This window comes from Salmo salar, chromosome 21 (genome assembly GCF_965601325.2).
Source record: "Salmo salar chromosome 21, fSalSal1, whole genome shotgun sequence".
NCBI lineage: Eukaryota > Metazoa > Chordata > Actinopteri > Salmoniformes > Salmonidae > Salmo > Salmo salar.
In genome coordinates, this window is record NC_138311.1 from 13,939,370 (window position 1) to 13,965,921 (window position 26,552).

Here is a 26,552-nt window from a genome sequence, read left to right on the forward strand (position 1 = left end):
CACTCTAGTTTTCATTTATTTGTATTTTTTGTTTTCTGGTCTATGTAGAAATGAATTCAAATGTCATTTTTTGTCTCGTTTTAGTGCCTTTCTTTGTTAGACCAAGACAAAGCAGAGATTTAAATGCATAACCCTTTGTAAACGGGTAGATTAATAGAAACGTATGTCACTTTTGCCTTCCGTTGACCTTCAACACATTGTGTAAGTGTTATTCATATTAATTGTCTTCATACTGGGTCAGGGTGGAGGGTTTCACCTCACTCCCTTCCAATGACCATTCTGGAAGATATATTTTCAACACTTCTGCTTCAACTATATCATTTTGCCACCCAACAAAAAAATGTGTTGTTTTGAGTTATTTATGATGTAAAAAAAAAAAAAAAATCCTGCTGTATTAGTTTGAGCCTTGCAAGTTGACACAAGTTCATTTTTTCCAGGAATTCACGTTTCAGTGGAGCCAGCAGTGTTTAATACAGAGGTAGGCCACAGACAGGGAAAGCGCCAGGAGCGCTCTCTCCTCAAGCTGCTACGGTTCAGCGTGGGTAAAGCCAGAGGAACTGCATAGACAGTGGATAGATTTATAGAAGCCCTGGTATTATTGTGGCTGCCTCTCTCTGCCTGCCTGCCTGCCGTCTTTCAATGGAGAGGTGTACTTTTCCACGTCTCCCTCCGAACAGTGCCCTGAGGAATGCGGTGTATTCGGATATGTGTCTGCCTTTGCCCGTTGATTGTAAAACACACAGAGATGTTAATGAAGGCCTGCCACTCTAAGTGGCTATATGTCATGAGGCAGACACATTTCCTTGGATCAATCAGACCAATATGACTCCTCCTGGGGTAATGTCTGACTATCATAAGGGCAATGATGAATGAACTCCCGGTGGTCTAGTCACTGAGCTTAGAGGTTCTCATTAAAGGTGCATATTCTAGATACTGGAACCTTTGGCAATGTCCCAAATGGCAACCTATTCCCTATTTACAGCCCTACTTTTGACCAGGGGCCACATAGCTCTGGTCAAAAGTAATGCACTAAATGGGGAATAGTGTGCGATATGGGATGCAGGTTTGTCACAGAGTGTAACTGTTCACATGAGAACTATTGAAAGCCAGTTATCACGACTTAGATGTGAATCTCTTCTTGTTGGCTCCTTTCATTGGGGAGATCGTTCTCTGTTGTCAGTCAGCTTGAATCTTGACCAGGAACAAAGGAGAGAGTAAGAGCAAGAGTAACTGTTATAGGTTATGTAACACCCATAATGTTCTGTGAACCTCTCTTGATCTTCACTGAGATGCTCTCGACTCTATTCCCAAGCGTTGTGTGAGGTTTGATCTGATCGTAATCAGTCTAATTATAACCCACATAGTGTAAACCTCTGTTCTAGTCATGTGTGAGCACAGTGTTTGGATGAAGCAATGATATTTACGAGAGAGACGTGCCGCTGGAGATGGAAGTTCAGCTGTTGTCTGCCCGGTGGACTGACTGAGAGGGGCCCACCAAGGTAGGTGGCAATAGAGTACGTGAGTAACGCAATTACCTTCAGTGTATCATTACTTTGTCCGGATGAACTCTCTGTGTAGTAAAAGTAGACCTTGTTATCCTTCACAGTAAAAAAAAAGAATTGCAGCTTGGTCGGGGAGTGATTGAGGAACCTGCTGTTTTAGGTTGACTTGGCAATGCCGGTTCAACAGAAAACAGGCTTCAGGACAGTCCCTCCATTGTCAATAAACACTTTTGTTTGCCAACACTCCGTACGGGAATTTTCTAATGCTGTTTAGCCTATGTCCGCAATCAAATGTTGATTTCTCTGTTAGAACACAGCCTTCTTGTTGAGTGTTTATTATATATGGTTCAATTTTATCGAGTCCCGGGGCTGTATGTACCAAGCGTCTCAGAGTAGCTGGGCTTAACTAGGATCAGGTTCCCCCTTTCCATGTTAAAACTTTTTTTTAAAGATACTAAATCAGCAGCAAGATGCAGCGCCAGCTCAGAGGACGGTATGATCTTTTAACACAAGATGGCGATGTTTGAACAGGGTGTTTTTTTTTCTCTCCCCGCTGTACCATGCTTCAAAGACAATTCATCGAAATGTTGTGTCGTGAAACAGCTGGTTAATTGCAAGAGGGTTGACTTACAACACTAACTCGTCGGGGTTTGGAGCTTCTTGTCGACTGTTATGGGGCTTTCAAATACTTCACAGTATAATTCTCTGTTCAAGGCCACTGGCAAGCCACGGTAATCTGTTTTTGCCTGGTCAGCTCAGTGCACTCACTGGTTGCCTCCCAAATGGCACCCTGATTCTCTATATAGTGCACTACATTGACCATAGGAGCCCTATGGGCCCTGGTTAAAAAGTAGTGCAGGGGATAGGATGGCATTTGAGACGCAACCACTGTCTTCTCTCTCATCCTTATCTTCATCTCTGTGACCTGAGACCACTCCACTTAGAGGTCGTTTTGAAGGAAGCCCATGCATAGCATCTCTTCAGATCTCCATCTCCAACCCATTTCTCTCCTCAGATTGTTTATCAATAATGCCTCGAGCGACTCCTTTCTCCTTCCTCCGGTAACTTTCTGCACTTTATGTGCAGTTTACCTAAAGTTGTAAAAGTGCCAATCCTTATTTTGATGTGATCCTTGTCTTGATAAACAAGACGTTGGTGGATGATTCACAGGAAGCCGTGGAGAGAGACAGAGTCCAGATGGTCGGGTCAGCACAGCCCACTGTCTATAGCAGAGAGAGAGAGAGAGAGAGAGAGAGGGAAAGAGAGAGAGAGAGAGAGAGAGACCACCGTTTACAGCAGAGCGAGAGAGAGAGCTCCCACTGTTCAACAACAGAGCAAAGCTCGGAGAGACTGTGCGTGCGCGCATGTGTTTGTCATTTCAGTTACAATACTTATGCATTTAGCCAGCTACTATACTGCAATTCTTTGCGTAATTGCACAGCAATAAACATCAACATTATTGTACCTCTTATGATTTCGACCCTGCGTACCTCTCTGGTTGTATCACCAGCATTGCTCACGCAGATGTTCTTACACAATAACAATAGCACACAAACATAGTGTAATTATGTCAAATTAGGGAAACCCAGGATTAATTCAAGCTGCAAAGAAAATTAGTGATGCTCAGATTTTCATCAATGGGTTGTAGAGTGCCTGAGACAGCTGGTAGGTAAACCCCAGCACAGAGGATTCCCTGCTTGTTTGCCCTCCAGTAATTAATACCACATTCAATGCTATGTTCAAACCACAAACAACTACCTGGTCATGGGATGCCTTTGAATAGCTTGAGGATACCCAGACACAAAGCTTCAGAAAATAATAGAATAGAATAGAATATAATATAATTGAATTGAATTGAATACACAAATAATAGAAGAGAATGAAATAGAATAGTGGAAATCATTGCTTTTTTTCCCAAGAACATTTCACTTTACTAATTTGTGGACTGCATTCTGGATGAAAGATATCCCAAAATGGCTTAGGTTATATTCTGTCTTACTCTACTGTCCAGAAGAGGGAGCCTCGGTTTTCACAACAGCAACTTTCCCAAAGTCCATTGTGTCCCCAGTCTTTTTGTAACTCACGGATGTAAAGACACTGTAACTCCATGAGCTCTATGTATCTAGATACAGTTGAAGTCGGAAGTTTACATACACTTAGGTTGGAGTCATTAAAACTCGTTTTTCAACCACTCCACAAATTTCTTGTTTACAAACTATAGTTTTGGCAAGTCGGTTAGGACATGTTCTTTGTGCATGACACAAGTAATTTTTTCAACAATTGTTTACAGACAGATTATTTCACTTATAATTCACTGTATCACAATTCCAGTGGGTCAGAAGTTTACATACACTAAGTTGACTGTGCCTTTAAACAGCTTGGAAAATTCCAGAAAATTATGTCATGGCTTTAGAAGCTTCTGATAGGCTAATTGACATAATTTGAGTCAATTGGAGGTGTACCTGTGGATGTATTTCAAGGCCTACCTTCAAACTCAGTGCCTCTTTACTTAACATCATAGGAAAATCTAAAGAAATCAGCCAAGACCTCAGAAAGAAATTGTAAACCTCCACAAGTCTGGTTCATCCTTGGGAGCAATTCCCAAACGCCTGAAGGTACCACGTTCGTGTGTTCAAACAATAGTACGCAAGTATAAACACCATGGGACCACACAGCTGTCATATCTCTCAGGTAGGAGACGCGTTCTGTCTCCTAGAGATTAATGTATTTTGGTGAGAAAAGTGCAAATCAATCCCAGAACAACAGCAAAGGACCTTGTGAAGATGCTGGAGGAAACAGGTACAAAAGTATCTATATCCACAGTAAAACCAGTCCTATATCGACATAACCTGAAAGGCTGCTCAGCAAGTAAGAAGCCACTGCTCCAAAACTGCCATAAAAAAGCCAGACTATGGTTTGCAACTGCACATGGGGACAAAGATCGTACTTTTTGAAGAAATGTCCTCTGGTCTGATGAAACAAAAATAGAACTGTTAGGCCATAATGACCATCGTTATGTTTGGAGGAAAAAGGGGGAGGCTTGCAAGCCGAAGAACACCATCCCAACCGTGAAACACAGGGGTGGCAGCATCATGTTGTGGGGGTGCTTTGTTGCAGGAGGGACTGTTGCACTTCACAAAATAGATGGCATCATGAGGCAGGAAAAATATGTGGCTATATTGAAGCAACATCTCAAGACATTAGTCAGGAAGTTAAAGCTTGGTCGCAAATGCGTCTTCCAAATGGACAATGACCCCAAGCATACTTACAAAGTTGTGGCAAAATAGCTTAAGGACAACAAAGTCAAGGTATTGGAGTGGCCATCACAAAGCCCTGACCTCAATCCTTTAGAAAATTTGTGGGCAGGACTGAAAACATGTGTGCGAGCAAGGAGGCCTACAAACCTGACTCAGTTACACCAGCTCTGTCAGGAGGAATGGGCCAAAATTCACCCAACTTATTGTGGGAAACTTGTGGAAGGCTACCCGAAACATTTGACCCAAGTTAAACAATTTAAAGGCAATGCTACCAAATACTAATTGAGTGTATGTAAACTTCTGACTCACTGGGAATGTGATGAAAGAAATAAAAGCTGAAATAAATCATTCTCTCTACTATTATTCTGACATTTCACATTCTTAAAATAAAGTGGTGATCCTAACTGACCTAAGTCAGGGAATTTTTACTAGGATTAAATGTCAGGAATTGTGAAAAACTGAGTTTAAATGTATTTGGCTAAGGTGTATGTTAACTTCCGACTTCAACTGTAGCTATTCACACATTCTACAGTCAGTATGGGTACAACCCAAATAGCACCCTTTTTCCTATATAGTGCACTACTTTTGGTACCCTAGTTTAAAGTACTGCACTATAAATGGTATAGGGTGCCATTGGGAAAGCAGATTAGAGTCTTCCCATGGAAACATGGGAACAACAAAAGGCAATGTCACATGAAGGACTGCACTTGTATCTTCCTGTGCTCTTATGCATGTCAGACATTAGAGAGAGGCAGAGAGCGGCAACTACGTCCCAAATAGCACCCTATTCCCTATGTTGTGTACTGCTTTTGACCAGGGCCCATAGGACCGTGATTTGCGACACACCCTATTTCAGCCTGACCTCCAGCATGCCCTTTCCAGATAAATACACTGCATAGACACCACACTCTTTCTGCATCATTTCACCACACTTCTGACTCTCTTCGCTATAATCAAAACAAAACAAGCCACATTTTTCAAAAGCCCATAAAAAGTTTAAACCCTCCCCGAGGCGACAGATTAGTGTACCTTCTGTGAGTTGTTAAGACCGTCCAAAATAAAGTTCCGCTCATCCCCAAACTATTTTCAGTCCCACAATGACTAGTTAATTGAAAACCATACTGTTCTTCCTCCCAGAAGATTGCGACATAGATACAAAGGAACAACAAGATCGGCCTAAACTTTCTATGGCACCATGCATCTGTTGAACAGTGCAGTTTCAATAAACATGATTATAACTATAATGTCTTGGCTTTTCATGAACTAAAAAAGTTCATTCCCAGCGTTGAAGTGTCCCTGTACACTGTAAGTCTCTTTATTTTTATTTTTATACAAATTCTGCAGAATTGTACTGTACCATAATCACTCAATATGTGAAGTGTTTGTTACTATGGAGATGTACAGTAGTGTAGATGGGTATTCTCCAACTAGTAGAATGGCTTATTCTTCAATATATATATTCACTAAATGTGTTTGATCCCTATTAATACTGTGAATAGTTGTAATGTAGTACAAAAGTAATCAAGCAGCGTTTTCACAATACGGGGAACTGAAATTCCCTCTGGGAAAAATATCGTTATTCTATTCTATTCTAATATGATCGTTTTTTCACCGTCTGTCCATTTTTCGACTGGAAGGGAGAAAATTCTTAGAAAAGGGATGTTCATTTGATAGCAAGAGTTACCATAGCATCCCTTCTGCTATTTGTGCAACAATGCAGTACAACCTTTCAATCAAATTCATGGCAGATTTTCCCCCTCTCCTCTGAGCCTCTGAACACAAGGGGCTTCTCCCAACAGAGACTGGTCGTAAATTTGTAATGAGGGACATAAATACAAGCACAACTACTTAACTTCAAGGGAATGGTAGGTGGACAGAAAAGTTGGAATGTAATTATAACTGACAAGAAAGTATATTGGTGAATTTTCATATTGGTGAATTCATAGTGCCTATCCTGAAATATGAATATAGTGTCAACTGCAGTAATAGAATAATAATATAATGATATCATCTACTGTATAAGCCTTTAGATACATGCTATTGGTAGAAAATAGCCATGGTTGGTCCCTGGACAGGACACTGTAAAGCATATTAAGTTTTAACTCAAATGACTTGAGGAAACTAATTGCCATGACTCATTTGAGAAAAACAACACATTTTTTGTAAGTTAGCCTACCCTTGGTTGACTTGGGACCGATCAATTTAAATGAACAGCAAATGGATTCCCCAGTGAACAATGGGAAACAATTAGGCTCCTTGTGTGTTAGAGTCCTGACTGCAGATCTTCTTGGCAAAACCCTACGGCACACCAGATGGAAGCAGTATTTTTTTTTTTCTTGAGCTTCTAACATTTTGCTATTAATTCTCTGAGAGGAAATGTGTATAGTGTAATGTACGTGACGTGAGGAAAGCAATACGTGAGTCATTTAAGCAGAACTGTGACTCAGTCGTAATGGCTCACAGTGGTGGTTATCTGCAGTAGTATGAAGCAGACAGTGGGACAATTGCCATGTATCTACTCCCGGTCAGGTAGAGAGGTTCAGACCATATGAACTCAGGTTGTGACTTCACATCGTCTGAGTGCACTTTACACTGATGGCAGTGGCTAAAGGTTATGGTTTCATTTCTTCATCCCACCCGCTCTCTTAAAAGCCTAATATGCGTCATCACGTGGCTTGGAAAAACTTTGTATTTAGACAATACAGCTCTTAGGAAAATAAATCAATGGACATTCAAATTAGGGTTGAACAACTATAAAGTAACTCTAGTCAGGAAGAAAACTTACAATGTCATCATATTTATTAACAGTATTATTGAATATTATTCACAAAAGTGCAGTCTGATCACTCCCATGTCAACTCATTATCTGACTGAAAGTAAGTCAATGAACTTTTTTGTTGTTGTATCATCATCCTCAATCTCATCATCATCCTCATAAGAGAAGAGGACTAAAAGTATTTGCTGCTGTCCCAGACTGCCCCATTTAGACCTCTTATCTGGGAATCTCCATATCCCCTAACAAGACACTTGCGCTCTTTCTGCCGCTTTTCTTTGCTCTGAGTGACGTCGAAGTGGGCTGGCAAAGTGCTAAGTGTTGTAGTTTAGAATGCTATCAGTAGGCTATAAGAAAAACATCACAAGTCAACGAGACTCAAGATAGTGCGCGTTAGTACACCCACTGCTTTCGGATGTATTCCAATGCTTATATCTTGGCGGAGCTATCATACAATTGCGCAGACGTGAGATAGCGTGAAAGAGTGTTCAGTCAACTCACTTCCAAACTTATCTTCATTCAATAAGTTATAAGAAAGTGCAGTCAAGCTTTTTCGTTCTTTAAATCACTTGTCCTGCAGTAGTTAGCATACATCCAGCACTTTGTCTGCCTTTTATCAGATCTCAAATCAGATGCACACTTGAACCCAGGACCTGTCATCCTCAAACTCCGTCTCCGGGAACTCTGGAGTGGACGAGCCTTTGATAAAGCTGTCAGATTTTAGAGGGACATAAAACTTGTTGTACGCGCTCTATCTCTGCACGTATCTTTTGTCAAAAGCGAGCCATACAATGGAGTTCTCATTCTGCCGCCTAATATGTCTTCTGATGGCTATCACTCTGTTCAATCAAAGGTGAGTTGAGAAGTTTAAGTTACTTACTTTAATATTTTACCTGAACATTTATTTGAATAGTAGCTGGACGCCTTTTACTTTCACTGATGTAGTTATTCATCTTCAAGACTTACTCATAAGTTAATTAAATACATAATTGTGCCAGTGTTTATATAAAGTTTATATCGCAAGTATTTGTACAGTTGCTACACTATTCAGGTGTGTTTTAATTACATAACCTAGCTACCTACAGTTAACCCAGGCTGGTCTATGAAGGCGCAGTCAGGTTCATTGTAGGCAATGCTCTTGTTTGCAAATCATATTGTGCAATTATAGCACTGTACAATAAATAACTCAAAACAAGTTTTAGCTTTGCAAATCCTGTTTGTCTAACATTAGAGGGGTTCGGTTTGTTATAATCACATAATAAGTATAATATTGCAGATAAAACAGGCTTTGTTCCATGTTGGGTCAGTGTAGGTAGCTACTTTAGATACTGTAATAACCCAAAACTGAATGAAAGAGTTATTCAATATGTATTTATGATCAGGATGCTTTAACACAGATAGACTACATTTCAATCATAATAGACATAAATGTTCCCAAGTACTTTTCTAGGATGTTTTATTAACTTGAAAAGTTATCACACACTTGTGGGATAAGTGTTTATTTTTTATTCTTGCCAACATGTGGTTCCATCCTCTGTTGTGACATGCCCCTTCATTCAGAACCAGATTGCAAGATTTCAAGTTTGTTGTCACAGAGTGCTTTGAGACATGGTCAAAATTTGTTTTATTGGTACATGTTTATACATGTTTTATTGGTCAATACTATGACTACAGTAACAACTCAGCAAATATGAATGATTGCACAAATGGAATTTGATGTAATGAACTTCATGCCTTTGTGTGTTTGTGTGTGTGTGTGTGTGTGTGTGTGTGTGTGTGTGTGTGTGTGTGTCTGTGTGTGTGTGTGTGTGTGTGTGTGTGTGTGTGTGTGTGTGTGTGTGTGTGTGTGTGTGTGTGTGTGTGTGTGTGTGTGAGTTAGTGAGTTAGTGTGCGTGTGTGTGTGTGTACATATGTGTGTGTGTGTGTGCAATATATTTAAGAATGCATAACAAAATAATAATTAAACAAATATTTTTTATTTCCTCACTGTACAATGTACCGCTTTCAGACCTTCAAATGCTTCATGAGTCAATATTGTCAGAAGCAATTTCCAACCATAAACTCTCAGAAGTGTAATACTGTAAAACACCTGACTCCTGTCTTGTGAATGACGGTTGTTACACATGATTTACAGGGCACAGAAATATCAATCATGTACTACAGAAAAGGCACACCTTAACATCAAACCTTCTGTGTTCCAGGGTAGATTCCAACGAGATTCTCGGGCTGAAAATCCCCAATATTGACCCCATTCTCAACGCCAACACCGTGTGCTTGACTCTGCCTGGACTGAACCGCAGACAACTGGAGGTGTGCATGAGAAACCCCGACGTCACCGCCTCGGCCATCCAAGGGATCCAGATCGCCATCCATGAGTGCCAGCACCAGTTCAGAGGACACAGGTGGAACTGCTCCAGCCTGGAGACCAGGAACAAGATCCCATACGATAGTGTGGTTTTCAAACGAGGTGAGTCACCTTACAGAAGGTACGGGGTAGGGAACCCCCTTAGTTAAAAAGGGTGCTTCTGATTACCACGCCTGCATCCCAAATGGCACCCTATTCTCTATAGAATTCCCTTCTTGTAAAAGGTATTGCACTATAAAAGGAATAGGGTACCCTTTGGGGCATATACCACAGGTCCCCTTTACTCATTCACTTCACACACTGACTCACAAAGCTGCTTGTCATTATTATTATTGGAAGAGTTGTTGGTTTTCTGGCATTTGGTTATGGATGGGTATGTTTTGCCTGAGGCAGAGAAACTCTAAATGATAGATATTAACAGACACTTTTAAATGAGGTGATTCATCTGCTAAGAAATGCATACTGAATGAATATTTTGTTACATAGTTGCAGATACATTCAAATATATTTTCTTGTACTACGTTTTATTTGAACTGGGCACCAACAAACATACAGTAAGTACAGTAGCCCGATGGCAGAAATAAAGCTATTAAGCTAATGTGAGTCTTTGTTTATTTAGATGCTTTTATGAGTGGGTTTTACAAATGCAGCATATTATGCATGCCCTAACTAATTGTTTGTTTGGATATCTAATTTTACTACAGGAAACGGATGTCATATCCTCTTTACCTCAAACATATATCTGCTTGTTGATTTATTCTGACATACTTTATGGGGCCATATTTCTACATTAACGGGAATTAAAGCTAAGCTAAAAAGACAATGAGACACATAAAGTGAGCCTTCTCGAGGCCTGGCTAATGCTTTTACTCTCTGCCAGTGCAAGTGCTGTGAATTTGCTCTCAGCACTTTCCCAACTCTCAGTGGCAATACATAAACCTGTTTAGTTGGTTTCTGTAAGACAAAGTGACAGTTTTCTTTAATCTTTAATTAATTTTCCCACTTCCTCAGCCATCAGTTCAGCCGGGCGTGCCTCTCATTTTAAATTATTTGTTAGACTGATTTGTTCCAGGTCTCTCGCCTCAGCCTGCTTGGGAGGAAATCTAAAACAGCATTTTCATGTCTGTGTCTCTGGACTGCATCTAAGTGCTGTCCTCCGCCCCCCATGGAATCATGGCAAGATGGAGAGGGAGAAAAAGTACTCTGTGTGTGCGTGCCTGCATGCGTGTGTACGTGCGTGTACGTGTGTGTGCGTGTGAGTGAATAGGGGATGATCAATGAAACGTCATCGACTATATCTTATGTATCTAAACCAGCGTTTCCAAAACTACGGGTCGCAACCCCATGTGGGTTTGCCTGATTTGAAAATGGGGTTGCGAGAGAAAGTTTTGAAAAAAAAAAAATCATTTGAGCTTGGTTCATAGAGCCAGGGTTACATCAGTAACCTCCGGTAGCTGCTAGATGCGGTTGTAGTAAACAGAGCGGTTTCTGTTTTCTTCCTACAAATGTGGCTCTATCTTTTGAATTGTTTAACCTTTTACTGCAGTGGGCTAAAACAGGGCCACACAGAGTGATTCTTGGTAGTCTTAAACAAATCTACTTTGAAACAAAAGTATTCATCTCACACATGGATATGAGCTTAACAAAAGAAGATACCTGTACCATGTCAGATATAGAGTTGAAATGTTTTCAATTTTTGGTTTGCATCCCAATATTACACTTTAAATACATCACAGAAGACTGAAATATAACAAAACCATTTGACAAAGAAAAACCTGATTTTTGTAGTATTTAAAAAATCATCTTTATTCATTAGGAAATTAGGAAAAATATTACTAACATTCCACCCATGAGGCCAAAGATGGTACTTTTTGTCATCGACTGCAGGAAAGGGCTACGATCCAAAATATTATGACAATCACTGAAAGATAAGACTCTCTGTTTCCCTCTACAATCGCCACAAACCTCATTAGAAGAAACCAGGCACTAAATCAGACTGGGGGGAGAAGATCATACAAGATCATACAAGAAGATCATACAAAATGATTACCTGAATACTTCCCAATACCTTTCTGATGCATTTCAATACTGTCAAAAGTACCGTCAGACTGATTTGTAATAGACTGTCATAGCCCCAATTAAAAAAGTAAACATTGGCCGTTGATTCCATACATTTTTTTGCATGGTGGTGTCGTACATTTTATGGGCGATCAAAATGGGGTCGCGGCCCTAAAAAGTTTTGGAACCCCTGCCTAAACCCTTTGGATGCTTTTCTTTTAGGCATGGTAGCATTTTTTTTAACATGTTTTGTGAATAGTGCAAATTTCAGACATTACCGGTTCACACCTGATTGAACAGTGCATTTTTTCATTAATCATGTGCTCCATCTAAGGTAGACAAAAAAGGGGACAGAGTTGAGGCAGCTTTCAAATGTCTAATGAATCAATCTCAAATCTGCATTGAACTGGGGTCATGGCCAGTTTAGGACTTGGGTCTGAGCATCTCTTTTTTTAAATGTTTTTATTTTTGTAGTACATTTAACCCCTTTTTCTCCCCAATTTCGTGATCTCCAATTGGTAGTTACAGTCTTGTCCCATAACTGCAACTCCCGTACGGACTCGGGAGAGGCGAAGGCCTCGGGAAAGTCGAAGAACTCGGGTCTGTAGTGACGCATCAAGCACTGCGACGCAGTGCCTTAGACTGCTGCGCCACTCGAGAGGCCGAACTGAGCATCTCGACAATAGTGACAAATAGGGCTGTTTGGCTGTAAGATTTTGAATCAAACTGTAAGCTTTAAAGGGCAAATCAGCAGTTGAAACAATCTCAAATCGTTTATCCCGCCCCTGTTTCGGTAAAAAGCTGAAGGTTGGGTCTGGAGAAATGCAACCACTCTCAAGTTCATAGACAGAGCTATGGATGCAAGGACTGACCATCCATGACATCAAATTATAGTTTTAACCATGTTTTGAGGCTATAGTGTTTATTTACATTTACTTTGTTTACAAACATTTAAGCAAAACAAGCCTATTCTTTGGGTTCTGATCGGGTATGCCAGTTTATCTAAGCTCATGAGGCATTACTAAGATATATTATTCAATAATCAATGGGTACATATCACTAATTAAGTCCAAAAATGGATGTTTCAACTGCGGATTGCCCCTTTAAAGTCTTGAATTTAACAATTTAAAAATGTTTGTTTAATAACACAACATTTCTCTTCAGTAAGTTATTCTGAGAAGGGATGGTTTTACAGGAACTCAGGGAGTCATGGTTGCAGGCTATTAAGTCTGACCGACACTAAGGAGAGTACAGTATAGACAGATACTCTGTATGATACCCTGTTACCCTGTAAATGGGGAGCACTGGACAGAGAAAGTCTAGGCCCATTAACTTGGTGTAACAATGTTAAGATTCTCTAGCACAACTGGAGAAAAACCCTCAGAATCACCTTACACACGTGTGGATCCACTGTCAAAGATGTGTGGAATTATTACATGTATATACAGTACGTGGGACAGGTCCCTGCCCTAAGCATAAGCAACATAGGCTAGTGGCCTAGTTACAATTTCGACTTAAATCGGCTTGAAAATCTATGGCAAGACTTGAAAATGGCTGACATTTATTTTTACGAATAATGTGCAAATATTGTACATTCCAGGTGTGCAAAGCTCTAAGAGATTTACCCAGAAAGACTCACATCTGTAATAGCTGCAAAAGGTGAATCTAACATGTATTGACTCAGGGGTGAGAATACTTATGTACATTTAGATTTTTTTTGTATTTCAATTTCAATAAATGTGCAAAGATTTCTAGAAACGTATTCACTTTGCCATTATGGGGTATTGTGTGTAGATAGGTGAGCAAAAAATATGTTTAATCCATTTTCAATTCAGGCTGTAATAACAAAATGTGGAATAAGTCAAGGGGTATGAATACTTTCTGAAGGCATTGTACAGTATGTGTATTTACAATCCCCTTCTCCAAATAGATTACAAATTTACCTAGCTCTTATCAATAGCTCTTATCAATTTATAAATTACAGTGCATGGAGAATGCTGTTATTTCTATCAGGAAATAATAACGAAGATTCTTTTTGGAACCGGTAGGTTCCCTCGACCTTATTCATGGAATCTTTGTGCGTTAAGGTGGTGGAATTATGAGGGAATGAAATGAAGGTCAGAATACAGTGTATCTGTAGACACACCGCTGCTACACCTTCATTTCTTTGATCTCCACCTCGAACGAATAGCGGTTGAGTAGCATGCTGTTCTCATGCTTAGGTTCAAGGTCAGAATATGCACTGAGAGAAAAATGCATAAAAAGGGAATTGCCTTCCATTTACCCGTGCTTAACTTGAATCGGAATCCCCCCCATTTGAAAAGGCAGGCAGATCAAACGGCTGCCAACAGTAGCCAGGCTAATTGTAAACATGCCGGAGAGCTCAATAAAGGGGGAGCTTTAAAGGGGATTAACAATACGGTGCTCATATCTTCTGCACCACCATCGGCCACTTCCATCCCTGCTTATGATCACTGTCAGATCCTTGTGTTGAAAGGATGGTTGATGGTGGGGGTCTGTTCACTTTCATTCCCTGAGCCTGGAGACATGCAAGTGTTTGGGCTTAATTGCTATTGTCCCAGATGTTTTTCTGCCTCTGTTGTGAGGCACGGCGGGAGTTCATACTGGTACTGCAGTCTATGTCATCAACCCATCAGGGCTCATTGGACTTCTCCTCAGCTCAACAGATAGTCATCTACTGCACTGTACTGTATATGCAGTAGGAATCAAACGGTGTACAGCAGGATTCTATCTACCCCTTGATTTTTTTGTCCCCCCCCCCCCCCCCAGGTTTCCGTGAGAGTGCTTTTGCATACGCCATCGCAGCGGCGGGCGTGGTCCACGCCGTGTCCAACGCCTGCTCCATGGGGAAGCTGAAGGCGTGCGGCTGTGATGAGAAGCGGAGAGGCGACGAGGAGGCCTTCCGCGTCAAACTGAACCGGCTGCAACTGGAGGCCATCCACCGAGGGAAGGGCATGGTGCACGGTGTCATGGAGCACTTCCCTGCAGATCTGCCCGGGTCTCAGGACTCCTGGGAGTGGGGAGGCTGCAGCCCCGATGTGGACTTTGGGGAGAAGTTCTCTCGGGAATTCCTGGATTCGCGCGAGACCTACAAGGACATCCATGCCAGGATGAGGCTCCACAACAACAGAGTTGGTAGGCAGGTGAGAGGAGGCGTTTCAGCTACTGAAGGGGACTGTTTGGGGGTGGTGGGTGGTGGGAGTTATGACTGTGTAGAGGGGTTCACAGTACAGCTCTCTTCTCTCTAGAGAAAATACTATTTGAGAAGGTCCGGTCACACAAATTTCCTAGGTGGCAAGGTCTGAATGCGTAGTAACAAACCCCCACCTCGCAACCCATGCGATCCCAAACTTTTCAAACCGTTCAAACCCCTCTTGTTGGTGGAGGGAAATTGCTAATTACCTGCAATTGTGCCCATTTTGCCACGTATTTTGTGTGTTCATATAATACCAAACGTCGAAGTCTGACTGAGTTCCAATTTATTTTAAATTTTTTAGCCGGGATCCGTGGTCCGTATTGACCCCGTTCTCTGGGTCCGGATCCGGCCTGTGGACCACCTGTTGAGTATCGAGGACTTAGTTTGTGGGGGCCCATAGGGCTATGGTCAAAAGCAGTGCACTTAGATCACCATTTGGGGCACATTCTTAGTTCACTGAGGAGTTTTTAATGGAAAAGACACATTAATGCAGGTACAAAATGAGAGGATTACGACTCGAGTCCTAACGATAACGTCATTTTGAGGCACATGCTCTGATTTTATTGGCTCGGTTGTCAGTAGTGACCTATCAATACAGATTACTCACTGATTTCTCCACATGATGCAATTGCCTTGCATCTGTGGTCTTTTGAGCCAGGCTTCCTCTCCCACTTAGTTCGTAATCAGGCGGTTGTAGCCTACAATAACAACCATGGAAGCAGCTGCGTATGTTGTTTGAAAGTACTCATAGTTTTAGTATGGTTTTTCAGATATCAATATAGGAAATTGTTAATGGATTGATATGAAATAAATGTCATAGCTGACATTTATTGGCAGTGAAGGTGTCGTCACCACCCCTCACCATATACATTTTCCTATCATTGTTACGTTTCAAAGCAAGATGCCTCATTGTGCTTTTTGTGGACAACATAGGCAGTCCCCTGTCTATGTGATCTTGCAATTTGTGCATGCTCAGTTTAATCTACTTATGTGTTCCTATGGCCAGTGTAGCATTTGGCTAATAAAGAAGCCTGGTTATGATGGCTATATAGCAGTGGTTTGGAATTTGAACGTAAACATTGACAGTTTCCTTCTAAAAAAACATGATTATCCTTAACTCTAGTTTAATTTGGTTGATGTTATGATACCATAAGTGATGAATTGAATAATATCAGTATGCTATTCCACGGGTATTTTCCCAGCATATAGTTGATTTCATGGACAGATGCTTGGGGTTGCCATGGTGTTATTGGTCTGGTGTTAGACTAATTGGATAATATGAGTCAGATTTGTGTTGCTCCAGATGACAGGAAGAGTAGCAGGAGCATGGGATTGGTTTAGGTTTAGTCAAGTATGTTTTATGAAATAAGCAGAGAAGAGAAAGTGCCCAAATAGGAAATAGTTAACAATAGAAATGTTGAGATACTACAGTTACTACGTATCACTCCTACTCCTACTGCTTCTACTACTACTACTGCTACTGCTACTGCCAGTGCTACTGCTACTGCTACTACTCCAACTCCTGCTACTGCTACTGCTACTATTACAACTTTCTACTACTCCTACTCTTACTGCTCCTGCTCCTAATGCTGCTACTGCTACTACTACTACTACTACTACTACTACTACTACTACTACTACTACTACTACTACTACTACTACTACTCCTGCTACTGCTACTACTACTCCTGCTACTGCCACTACTACTAATACAACTCCTACTCCTACTGCTCCTGCTCCTACTGCTCCTACTACTACTACAATTACTGTTACTATAACTACTACTATTACTACTACTAATACTAGTATTACTGCTACTCCTACTCCTACTCCCTGTGCTACTGCTCCTTCCCCTACTGCTACTACTACTACTACTACTACTATTTATATTACTACTACTACTACTACTACTACTACTACTACTACTACTACTACTACTAATATTACTATTACTACTACTATTGCTATTACTACTACTACTGCTATAGCTCCTGCTATAGCAGTAGTAGTAGTAATACAGCTACTACTATAACTATTACTACTACTATTACTATTATTACTACTACTACTACTCCTGCTCATGCTCCTGTTACTACTGCTACTTCTACTACTACTACTACTACTACTACTACTACTACTACTACTACCTATTGTTACTGTAGATGATCACTCCCAGGCAGCACTGTTGCCATACACAAAAGTAGCAGTACATTTCACATTGTTCAACGCTTCCTCCTGAGTAATTTGGTCTTGTATCTTTTCATCCGTTTACTTCTGGTTTCCTTGATTATTCAGACAAAACACAAATGTGTAGTTACTCAGCCAGGGAAAGAGAGAGAGAGAGAGAGAGAGAAAAAGAGAGAGAGAAAAAGAGACTCAGATGATTGTCCTGCTTTTCATGTGCAGCAGGGCCGGCAATAAAGCCATGCTCTGCCCTGCGCAGTGACCCATTCGTGTGTCCATAGCATAGGCACAATGAGCCATGAAATGATTTCCTTCTTGGCCAGTGATATACTGTAAAATCAGATGACATACATTGAAAAAACGAATGTCATTTCTAAATCTACAGTCAATGTAATCCTCTTAAGGATTTCAGAGTTTCTATGTTACATACTACAAGACTAATGTTGTTAGTTGGATGACAAGACCGATGACATATGATCATTGTTACACCCCTTTGTTTTAGGAAGTTGCAGTGTTATGACAAAAGTATATCAACATAGGGAAGATAGAGAGGCGTAGCTAGCTACTGACTTTTGATCTATTTGACAATCAGGGTGATAAGTTCCAGGGAAGATTCATATTTTGGGCACATTGAAGCTCTGTTTTTGACAAGAGGCCTATTTGGCAACAGTAGCTGGTTGTGCTAGAAATGTACCTGCTGCTACTGGGAAATGCTTTGAAACTGACAAAACCGCTTTTGGAGACAGCTTCTTGAAGGAGAGCCAAGAAAACCGGAACTATTAACACACGCACTGGTTGAAACAAAAGCTATCCAAGCTGATATCCAATTACCCTGTCCAACAGTTGCAACTGTGTAATTAACAGGAAGTTTATCATCGAATGTATTTCAGTATGGCACAATGACATTTTTCTGTAATGTATATGCAGTTTATTGTGAGCAGTTTTAATGAACTCAGTGTACATTATCTGACCTGTGTTTTGATACAGATTTGACCAGAGTTGCGTTCAAAGCTGCAGAGTCTGTGCATCTGCCAGTCGTCTCTCAGGTCAGGTTGCACAATGCACTGAGTATGTGGAGTGCAGTTCTCTTAGCACACTTCATATATCAATGCTTTAATGAGTTCTAAGCTCGGGGAAGAAAACAACTGAAGGTGCAAATGACATACACCAAAGCACTGTACGGAGACATCAGAGGTACAGTATGACTCATGGAGTTATGCATCGTTAGAAGAACACAGCCAGAGCAGCACCTTGATAACTTCAAACAGAGCAGAAAGCCCCCCCCCCCCCCCCCCCCCAAATCAAAATGAAAACACTGACAGGTGAGGTCTCGAATAATACCTCCACCCTCCTCCACCTCCCCCAACCCCTCCCCTTAAAAAGGAGCTGTCTTTTATAGAGGAATGCGGCGGTTTTAGTGGGGTATACATGTCGCCTCATGCCCACCCTCTGGTTGTCACGACGCTCAGTCTTGTTAAAAGCTCTAATTAGTGGCTGTTGGCTCTTTGGAAACAGATGTTTAAACCCAGCGAAAGATTTTAGACATCAAACACGACGGAAAGTAGAAAGAGATTCGCCCTTCCTTCCCCCCCAAATACTGATTTCAGAGAAGTTGATCAGGGGAGAAAAGCGCCCAGAAAAAATTCAATTTTTTAACCAAAGCACATCCCTCTCATTCCAACAATTTTCTCTGAGTTAATTTTAAGCAAATGTTTAGTGTACAGCAGTGTGTCGTGTATAATTATGTGATGATTGATTGGAACGTGGTTTTCGAAGTTCCCGCTGCGTGATTAAATGTTTACAGTGTCTGTCGATAACATGGAAACATTTGCAAGGGTTGTAAATTCCTTTCGCTTACATTTTTCATTGGAATCACTCAATTTGACCAGCACAGCCGCAACAAATGATGGCATTATTTCACATAGCACGTCTGTATTCCCAGCTACGAGCAATGTGCCTGGAAGTAGATATCAGCGCTCTGCTTTTATGTTGTATATTTTGATTAATGAGGTCTCTCTCTCGCTCTCTCTCTCGCTCGTATGTAGCAGAGTTTATTGCACATTGACTGGGCCTTGTGACTGCTTGGTCTGGCCTTTATAAAGCGTTTACGGTGGCCTGTTGGATCTCCATTAGAGATTCGTAGCATCTAAGGAGAGGGAGCATTCCATTGGGCCGGGCAGTGGATCAGTTTCACCACCCTGGTCTAGGGCCTCACAGGGGCACCACCACAACAAATGCTCAACACTGTTTAAGGCCCAGCATGTGGAAGCTATCGGTGTAATAACGTTTTATTAAAGGGCCCAAATTGGATCTGTGAATGTTGTGTACGATTAGCTGAGAGTAATACTGCATGCGATTGTTGTGTAGCGAACGGTTTTCATTAGGTTGTTACTTTACGATGAAATCGTTGTTCACTGTCAGTTATTGTGTGGCCTCGTTTGAATCATTCTTTGATGACGTGTTTAAATGACCCTACTTGATGCTGAAACTTAATGTGTTGTGGGTTTGTTTATATTCTTTGAAATCTTGGCTTTGTGTCCGTTTATGGTTGTTATTACATGTCTTTGAAATGAACTACATAAAGCAGTGTGCAATGTTACTTTGTTCGTAAAAACTGACGTTTGACATTCCAGGACAGATTTATCACCCGCAAATATCTAAGTTATAACCCACAGGATGTAGCTAACTTCATCACTTAACGTCATATTTGCTAAACATTGAGTCGTTATAGTACTCTAAATCTCATTGAAGATAGACAATATACCAGTAACAATCCTACAAACAAAACAGTCAACAGAAGTCATTTAGGCCATAACATTTTAATAGACTATTCAATCAAAATAATTATGACACAAAAAGGATGAGAGGAATAGGGGATTAAGCATGATGACAATATTAAACAGACACGCCATTGATAGAGGAAGGAACATGGTTTGCGTCCCAAACGCCACTACATAGGGAATAGGAAGCCATTTGGGATGCAAACATAGCAAAGTGTTTAAGCGCTTTGTACACCATGTAATACCTAGTATTGCCTGTGGTCCTAATCTGCTACCAATATGTCTTATTTGATCTCAGTCTGGGGCTGGTTTATAGAGGAGTCTGTCTCACTCTTCCCCAATTAAAACAGCCCAGATGTGTGTTTTTAACAGTGGTCTGCCAATGAATTTGAGGGCAATTACTTCTGTAGAAGTTTTTTTTCCCCCTTTGCATAACTACAATGTTAGTTTATAAGACCTACATATGTAGTCCACAGTTTTCATTGAGACTGACAGTCAATGTGCTGAGACAGAGGCCTTTGGAGGTTATGACCATGTGTAGTTGGACATGAACGCCTCCTCATACAGTATGAGGGTATTCAAATCAAGACGATACGCTAGAAAAAAAAGGGTTTCTTCGGCTGTCCCCACGGGAGAACCCTTTGAACTATCCTTTTGGGTTCCGTGTAGAGCCTAATATGGAAAGGATTCTACATGGAACCCAAAAGAGGTTCTACCTGGAACCCAAAAGGGTTTCTTTAAAGGGTTATCCTATGGGGACAGCCAAAGAATCCTTGTATGCAGTTTTTTTCTAAGACGATACAGTTGTAATACCGAGGTACCAGTCTTTGCTAAATATTGTAAGTATTGTTTGTTTATATCTGACAGTTACCATGTATAATATGCTTTGTGAACATGAGGGAGTATTGTGTGAATACACTGTAGAGTGAGACCTGTACAAGACAGGCAGTATTAGCAGTGTAACGAGGCTACGGTTGCGTTCAAAATGGCACCCTATTCCCTATGTATACTGTGTATCCCATAGACCATAGGGCTCCAGTCAAAAGTAGTGCGCTACATAGGGAATAGGGCGCCATTTGGGGCGCAGCCTGGGAGATGCTAATCAGTGGATGGCAGACGCAGACACGACCATCAGATAGTTCCTGTACTCTGCTCTCTGTTCTCCCCTCCCGGGCCTGTCTAGCCTCTGGGCCTATGAGTGAGATTCTAAAACCCAGTCAGTTCCGCTTCCAAAAGGGCACCATAAATCACTGCCATATCAGCGTCTCTCGTCAGGCAGTCACTTCCAGGAGAGCTCAGCTCGGCAGTGGCTCACACACTCTTCCTCCCGGTGCCGCAGGCACACCCACGTCGACTCAGCTCATGCCCCCAGGTGCACCCTGGGACACGGCTTGGAGGAAAGGGAACAATCTTCCTGATCTGATCATCATCACCGCAGTCATGTCAGAACGGGCCACTTATGGTAAGAGCAGGCAGGTCCCATTTCCTAAACTGTGACAGCTCTGAGGTTTCATGCCAGTTTTGGTTTCAGCCGTCTCTCATTTGAGTGTGTCATTTTTGTGTCCCCCGCGTACAGGCTTCAGGATATTGCTTCGTCCAGATTTTTGTTGTTGTGGTAAATAGAAAACCTACTAGTTAGACAGTTGATTATGAGAATTTATGAAAACAACTACAGTAGGGGATACAATTAGACCGGCCAGTTCAGTGTGTATCTAAAGGGTTAAGTGGGATACTGTTGCGTAATTACAGGGTGTATATATAGCCAGAAGGATGCAGTTCAGGGACGTAAGTTGGTCTAATGTAAAAACGAAGCTAAAACGAAGCTGAAAGTATTTCCCCAGGTTTGTGATGGTGGTCTGATTGGGTTGTGATCGATAGTTGTTAGCTTCAGCCCCAGTGAGATCAAGAGTGTTGTTTCTCTTTCCCTATCATTCCTAATGGATGACTCAAGTGGGTCCATTTATCACTCTCCCACTCTACCAATTCACACAGAATATCACTTTCTCTCTATTCAACGGGAACACATACGAGAGGCCCTGGAATGGAAACCCACAGCACGCAAACCCAAGCCTTAAAGAATTCATGCTCCTCCACAAAGTATATCTGCTTTTGGCAACTGTTCAAAATGACCTTTAGTCATAGAGTGGCTAAGACGAGCCCTTGGCTCAAACCGTCAGAGCGCTCTGTTTAATGGATCAGAACACAGCTGAATAATGGAGTGGGTTTCGACTCGTTTCGACCGAGGGAAAACACGTTTCAGGGTCTCCTCACTCTTCATCAGATTCTATCTCAAAACAAAGAAAGAGAACCCTGCACATGAAATAGTGCAGTTTCATCTCAGCCTGTTTTAGCTCTGACTCCCTCACATACTGTAGTAGTAGAAACGTAATCCTTTAGCAATCGACAGACTAAATTTGACTTCTCTCAAAGGTTTTGAACATCTTCGTGTGTGTGTGTCCCAGGGCAGCTACGTAGAGGCCTAGGAGAGAGTAGAATGTGGGAGTGCTGAAGGTGTGTGTTTGTTCTTTGCGCTGTTGATAGGGGTGGGTGTAGGAGCATCTGTCAGTGCTGAGGGTGGCCCCTTTTCCTGTTGGTAATTGGATCTAAAAGTTTATAACTCAGGCTGACAGATGAGTGCATTGTTGAGAAAATGGGAGGTCTGGGAGTGTGGGAGGGACATCCTCATTCGGGATGTGAACTTGGCATTGTCCTGAAAGAGCACTACTACAGTACAGCTTCTTCGAATCAGTTATTCCAGGCAAAACGTCTCAATAGCAGGCTAGTGCTACCTACATACTTTTGATGCCTAATTGTTCACTCAGCAATATAAAGCACCCACACACAGCCCATGTTAGGAGCAGGGACCAGGATCAAGTGGAAGGGAGTTCCACCACCTTAGAGTGAGACATAGTTTAAATAAAGTGTATTTCTGTTGAACATTACTGTATGAACACTTAAGCCAATTTTTGTAGTGACAATTATGTGATAAATGTTAACAGCTGTGGAATGAAAGAGGAGTCTAATCACAGTCTATATGATTTGCCTAATTTGATGAGGGAACATGTGTCCTACTACAGGATGGGATGAAGGAGGATGCTAACGTGCAGTTCCCTGTTCCTCTCTGTGCAGGTGGTGATGGACCACATGAGACGGAAATGCAAATGCCACGGGACATCAGGAAGTTGCCAACTGAAGACCTGCTGGCAAGTCACACCAGAGTTCAGGGTGGTAGGCTCGCTGCTCAAGGAGCGTTTCCACATAGCCACCCTCATCAAAGCCCACAACAGGAACACGGGCCAGCTGGAGCATGCCCACCACCCCACACACAGACGCAGATCCAACCTCAACGAGCTGGTTTACTTTGAGAAGTCCCCGGACTTCTGCGAGAGGGATCTGCGGTCCGACTCGGCCGGAACGCAAGGGAGGATCTGTAACAAGACGAGTCCAGAGATGGACAACTGTGAAAGCCTCTGCTGCGGGCGAGGACATAACATCTTACAGCAGACCCGCAGTGAACGATGCAACTGCAAGTTCCACTGGTGCTGTTACGTGGTCTGCGAAGAGTGTCGAATAACAGAGTGGGTCAGTGTCTGCAAATGAAGAAATGCATAAATTAAATAATATATCTTTTTTAAAACAGGGAAAGACTGCAAAACACCCATTCCCTTTGCAATGGACTGCCATTTCCATTAGTAGAATGGATCGCACGAAAACAAGACTGGAATATAACCAGTTCAAAGAGGTGTACAATCAGAGTGTGCACAGCATGTGTCCAACCACCATAGTTCAGAGCATCTGGAGCTGCACTGCCTTTCATCTCAGAAAGTGTTTTTAGATTAAAGATAGTGAAATACTATGGACAATATTAATAACTGAGCACTCATTAATTTAAACTAGGGTTCTGAAAATGACAAATGGCTGATTTTGTTATCTATAGATGTAAAACAACTGTCTGGGATTCCGGTAATTTAAGAAGAAGAAGAAGAAGAAAATGAACAGCAGATATATGAAAGAAAGAGGTTGTTCCAGAATGTTATGTCTGCTCTTGCTTTATACCCAGAGCCACAAGTTAATGATGTTAACTCATATGGGTTGTTTAGTAATGTTTCAGGTTACAAAATGTGCCAATTCAATATGGCAATCTGCAAAATGGCTACCATGTGCCTCAGAAAAGTATATTTGTCCATACTGGTAAAAAGAAAGGAAATGTGGACTATGTTGACGGTTGCGGGTGTTCTATTGCAAGGATGGAGTTGTGAAGACAGAGGGTCAAGTGATAGAGACATGAGTAGTTATACAGAATGGACAGCCTGAGGGCAATGGTGGAGCTGACAATGAAAAGACTGGGCCAATTGGTCTGTGCTGCTCTTGGTACAGTTAGTAGTTGCAAACTCTGGTAATCTATAGCCCTACCTTCACACTACTAACTGTTACGATATAGTCAATGTAATAAAGCACTACAATTATCTCATAGGTTTGACTCAATTTAGTTTAAATGTTATAAAACTATCGTAAAACCACCATTAGAATTTGTACAGATAAATGGTTAAAACTCAATGCAAATATATGGTTGTATATATCCTTGCTTGCCAATAGGTCCATTGTTTGTCTGTGTTGTGTGTTTTAGTATGAAAAATATTATTTCCCCATAGAATATATCAAAATGCATTTCATCAAATACCTTGTCAGTCAGGGTAAATTATTATGAGCAAACACATTGTGTCTGTGTTTAAAAAACTGATAATGTGTTACTGGTATATTGGCACAGGTTATTTTGATGCAGATTCTTAGTTTGCACATGCATTTTGTTCTGGAGAACTTGTATTTTGGGGATATAACATAGCTATATGCAATTTGTTATAAATGTATTATTTTTCATGTTCGATGGTCATGGTTATTTTCTAAGTTATTTTATTTTTGTGGATAACTTAATATTTGTGAAGCAATAAAGAACTAAAGTATAAAAGGGAATTTAATGTGATGGAAAAATGAGAAAAGTACATTTATTTAAAAAATAAAGTGTAAAAAATATATCTTGTCATGAGTCAGCAAGTTTACCGGCACTGTACATCATCACGACTTGTTTGCCTTCCATAGACGCTTGCGTGCAGCACCACTGTGGTATTCAGGTTTAGTGATGCGTTCTCAGTTCCCTAGTGTAGGATGAAGTTACCAAGTCAAGTGTAAGAATGTGAGAGATATGCTTTCAAAGTAAATAGATGTGCACTATTAATGTGCAAAGTCATACAGACCTATTCTTATCTAAACATACAAGCTGAGAAGAAAAGCTCTCCCTCTCCCTCTTTGCTGAGCTATGGTAGTAGCTTGGCATCCAGTACAACTTTCAGTGATTTTTTTTTGCCTTGGTGAGGACTGCTTGCACTGTGAGAACATGTTGTGCCTCAAAACCCTAGGTTGAAGTTTGACATGTATGTTTTGCAATCCGGACAGAGATATCCCCAGGCCTTTTGTCAGTCTACAGTGAGCCTCATCAGCAGCCAAATTGCAGCGAGCTGATCATTTCAGCCTTATATAAACAGGCAGAAAATGTACAAACAGTACATATAGAAGAAGATGTTAAGCTTCCCTTTGATAATTCCTTTTGTCTCTCCTTCTTTAAAAAAATAAATAACCTGTGACATTAACATTTGAATCATGAATAGGTATAATCATCCAGATAAATACTTGGTAAATATCAAATGACAAAGAAATGGACAGCAATCAATCATTGGCACTAACTGGTGCATGCATCCAGGTCTGGACTTGTGCAGTTCATTAGAATAGTATCTCCTGTTGGTATTGAGAGTATATCCAAGTTATAGTTTATTCTAAACGTAAGTACCTAACATTAGGTTGATGATTGAGATTTTGATTTTTGATCCCATTGCATGATCTGGCAGATGTGGTATGCACCTCTTTTTATAAAAATAAAAACATTCTGATGCTGCAATACTTCGTGGAGAACACACTGGACCTACAGTAAACACATACTCGTCTTTGCACAAATTCACTATCTAATAGTGCACCCTCTCCAGCCTATTCCAGTGAAATAGCAGAAAAACGTTCAATAGCATTTTAATCAGTGTTTTTAAACATCCGAAAACACTGCTGCCCGACGTCTGACCTTGGGGTATAGAACGTGCATGCTCTGAATTAAAAAACATGAACTGTGTCATCAACCATATATTTAAAGAGTCGGCAAATTTAGGTGACCAAAAATGTAAGCAACCGAAAATGCTAGTACATTACTCTCCGCAAACAAGCATTGCTCCTTGTGGTGTAAACGACAGCAGGAAAAGCCAGAAGTCATAAAGAAGGGCAGAGGAGAGCAGGCCTCAGAGCTAGCAGATGGGAAACAGGCAGTGCACTGCCAAAGCCTGATGGGAAATAAAAGTTCTCTGTGCATATTTCCCGAA

At 41.2% G+C, this 26,552-nt stretch overlaps 1 protein-coding gene across 1 annotated transcript; it reads left to right on the forward strand.

Moving 5' to 3' along the window:
* Positions 1–7,848: 7,848 nt before the first annotated feature.
* Positions 7,849–25,167, forward strand: LOC106581835 (protein Wnt-10a). Its single transcript, XM_014164238.3, has 4 exons — positions 7,849–8,385; positions 9,734–9,999; positions 14,746–15,119; positions 23,266–25,167. The coding sequence occupies exons 1-4, from the start codon at positions 8,324–8,326 to the stop codon at positions 23,734–23,736; spliced, it is 1,173 nt and encodes a 390-aa protein (XP_014019713.1). The 5' UTR covers positions 7,849–8,323; the 3' UTR covers positions 23,737–25,167.
* The last annotated feature ends 1,385 nt before the right edge of the window (positions 25,168–26,552 follow it).

Bases quoted from the DNA above. Each gene is read 5' to 3' on its own strand.
- LOC106581835 (XM_014164238.3), top strand. From the start codon at position 8,324: ATGGAGTTCTCATTCTGCCGCCTAATATGTCTTCTGATGGCTATCACT. The intron at 8,386-9,733 runs GTGAGTTGAGAA...TCTGTGTTCCAG, and splicing joins ATCACTCTGTTCAATCAAAG to GGTAGATTCCAACGAGATTC. The intron at 10,000-14,745 runs GTGAGTCACCTT...CCCCCCCCCCAG, and splicing joins TAGTGTGGTTTTCAAACGAG to GTTTCCGTGAGAGTGCTTTT.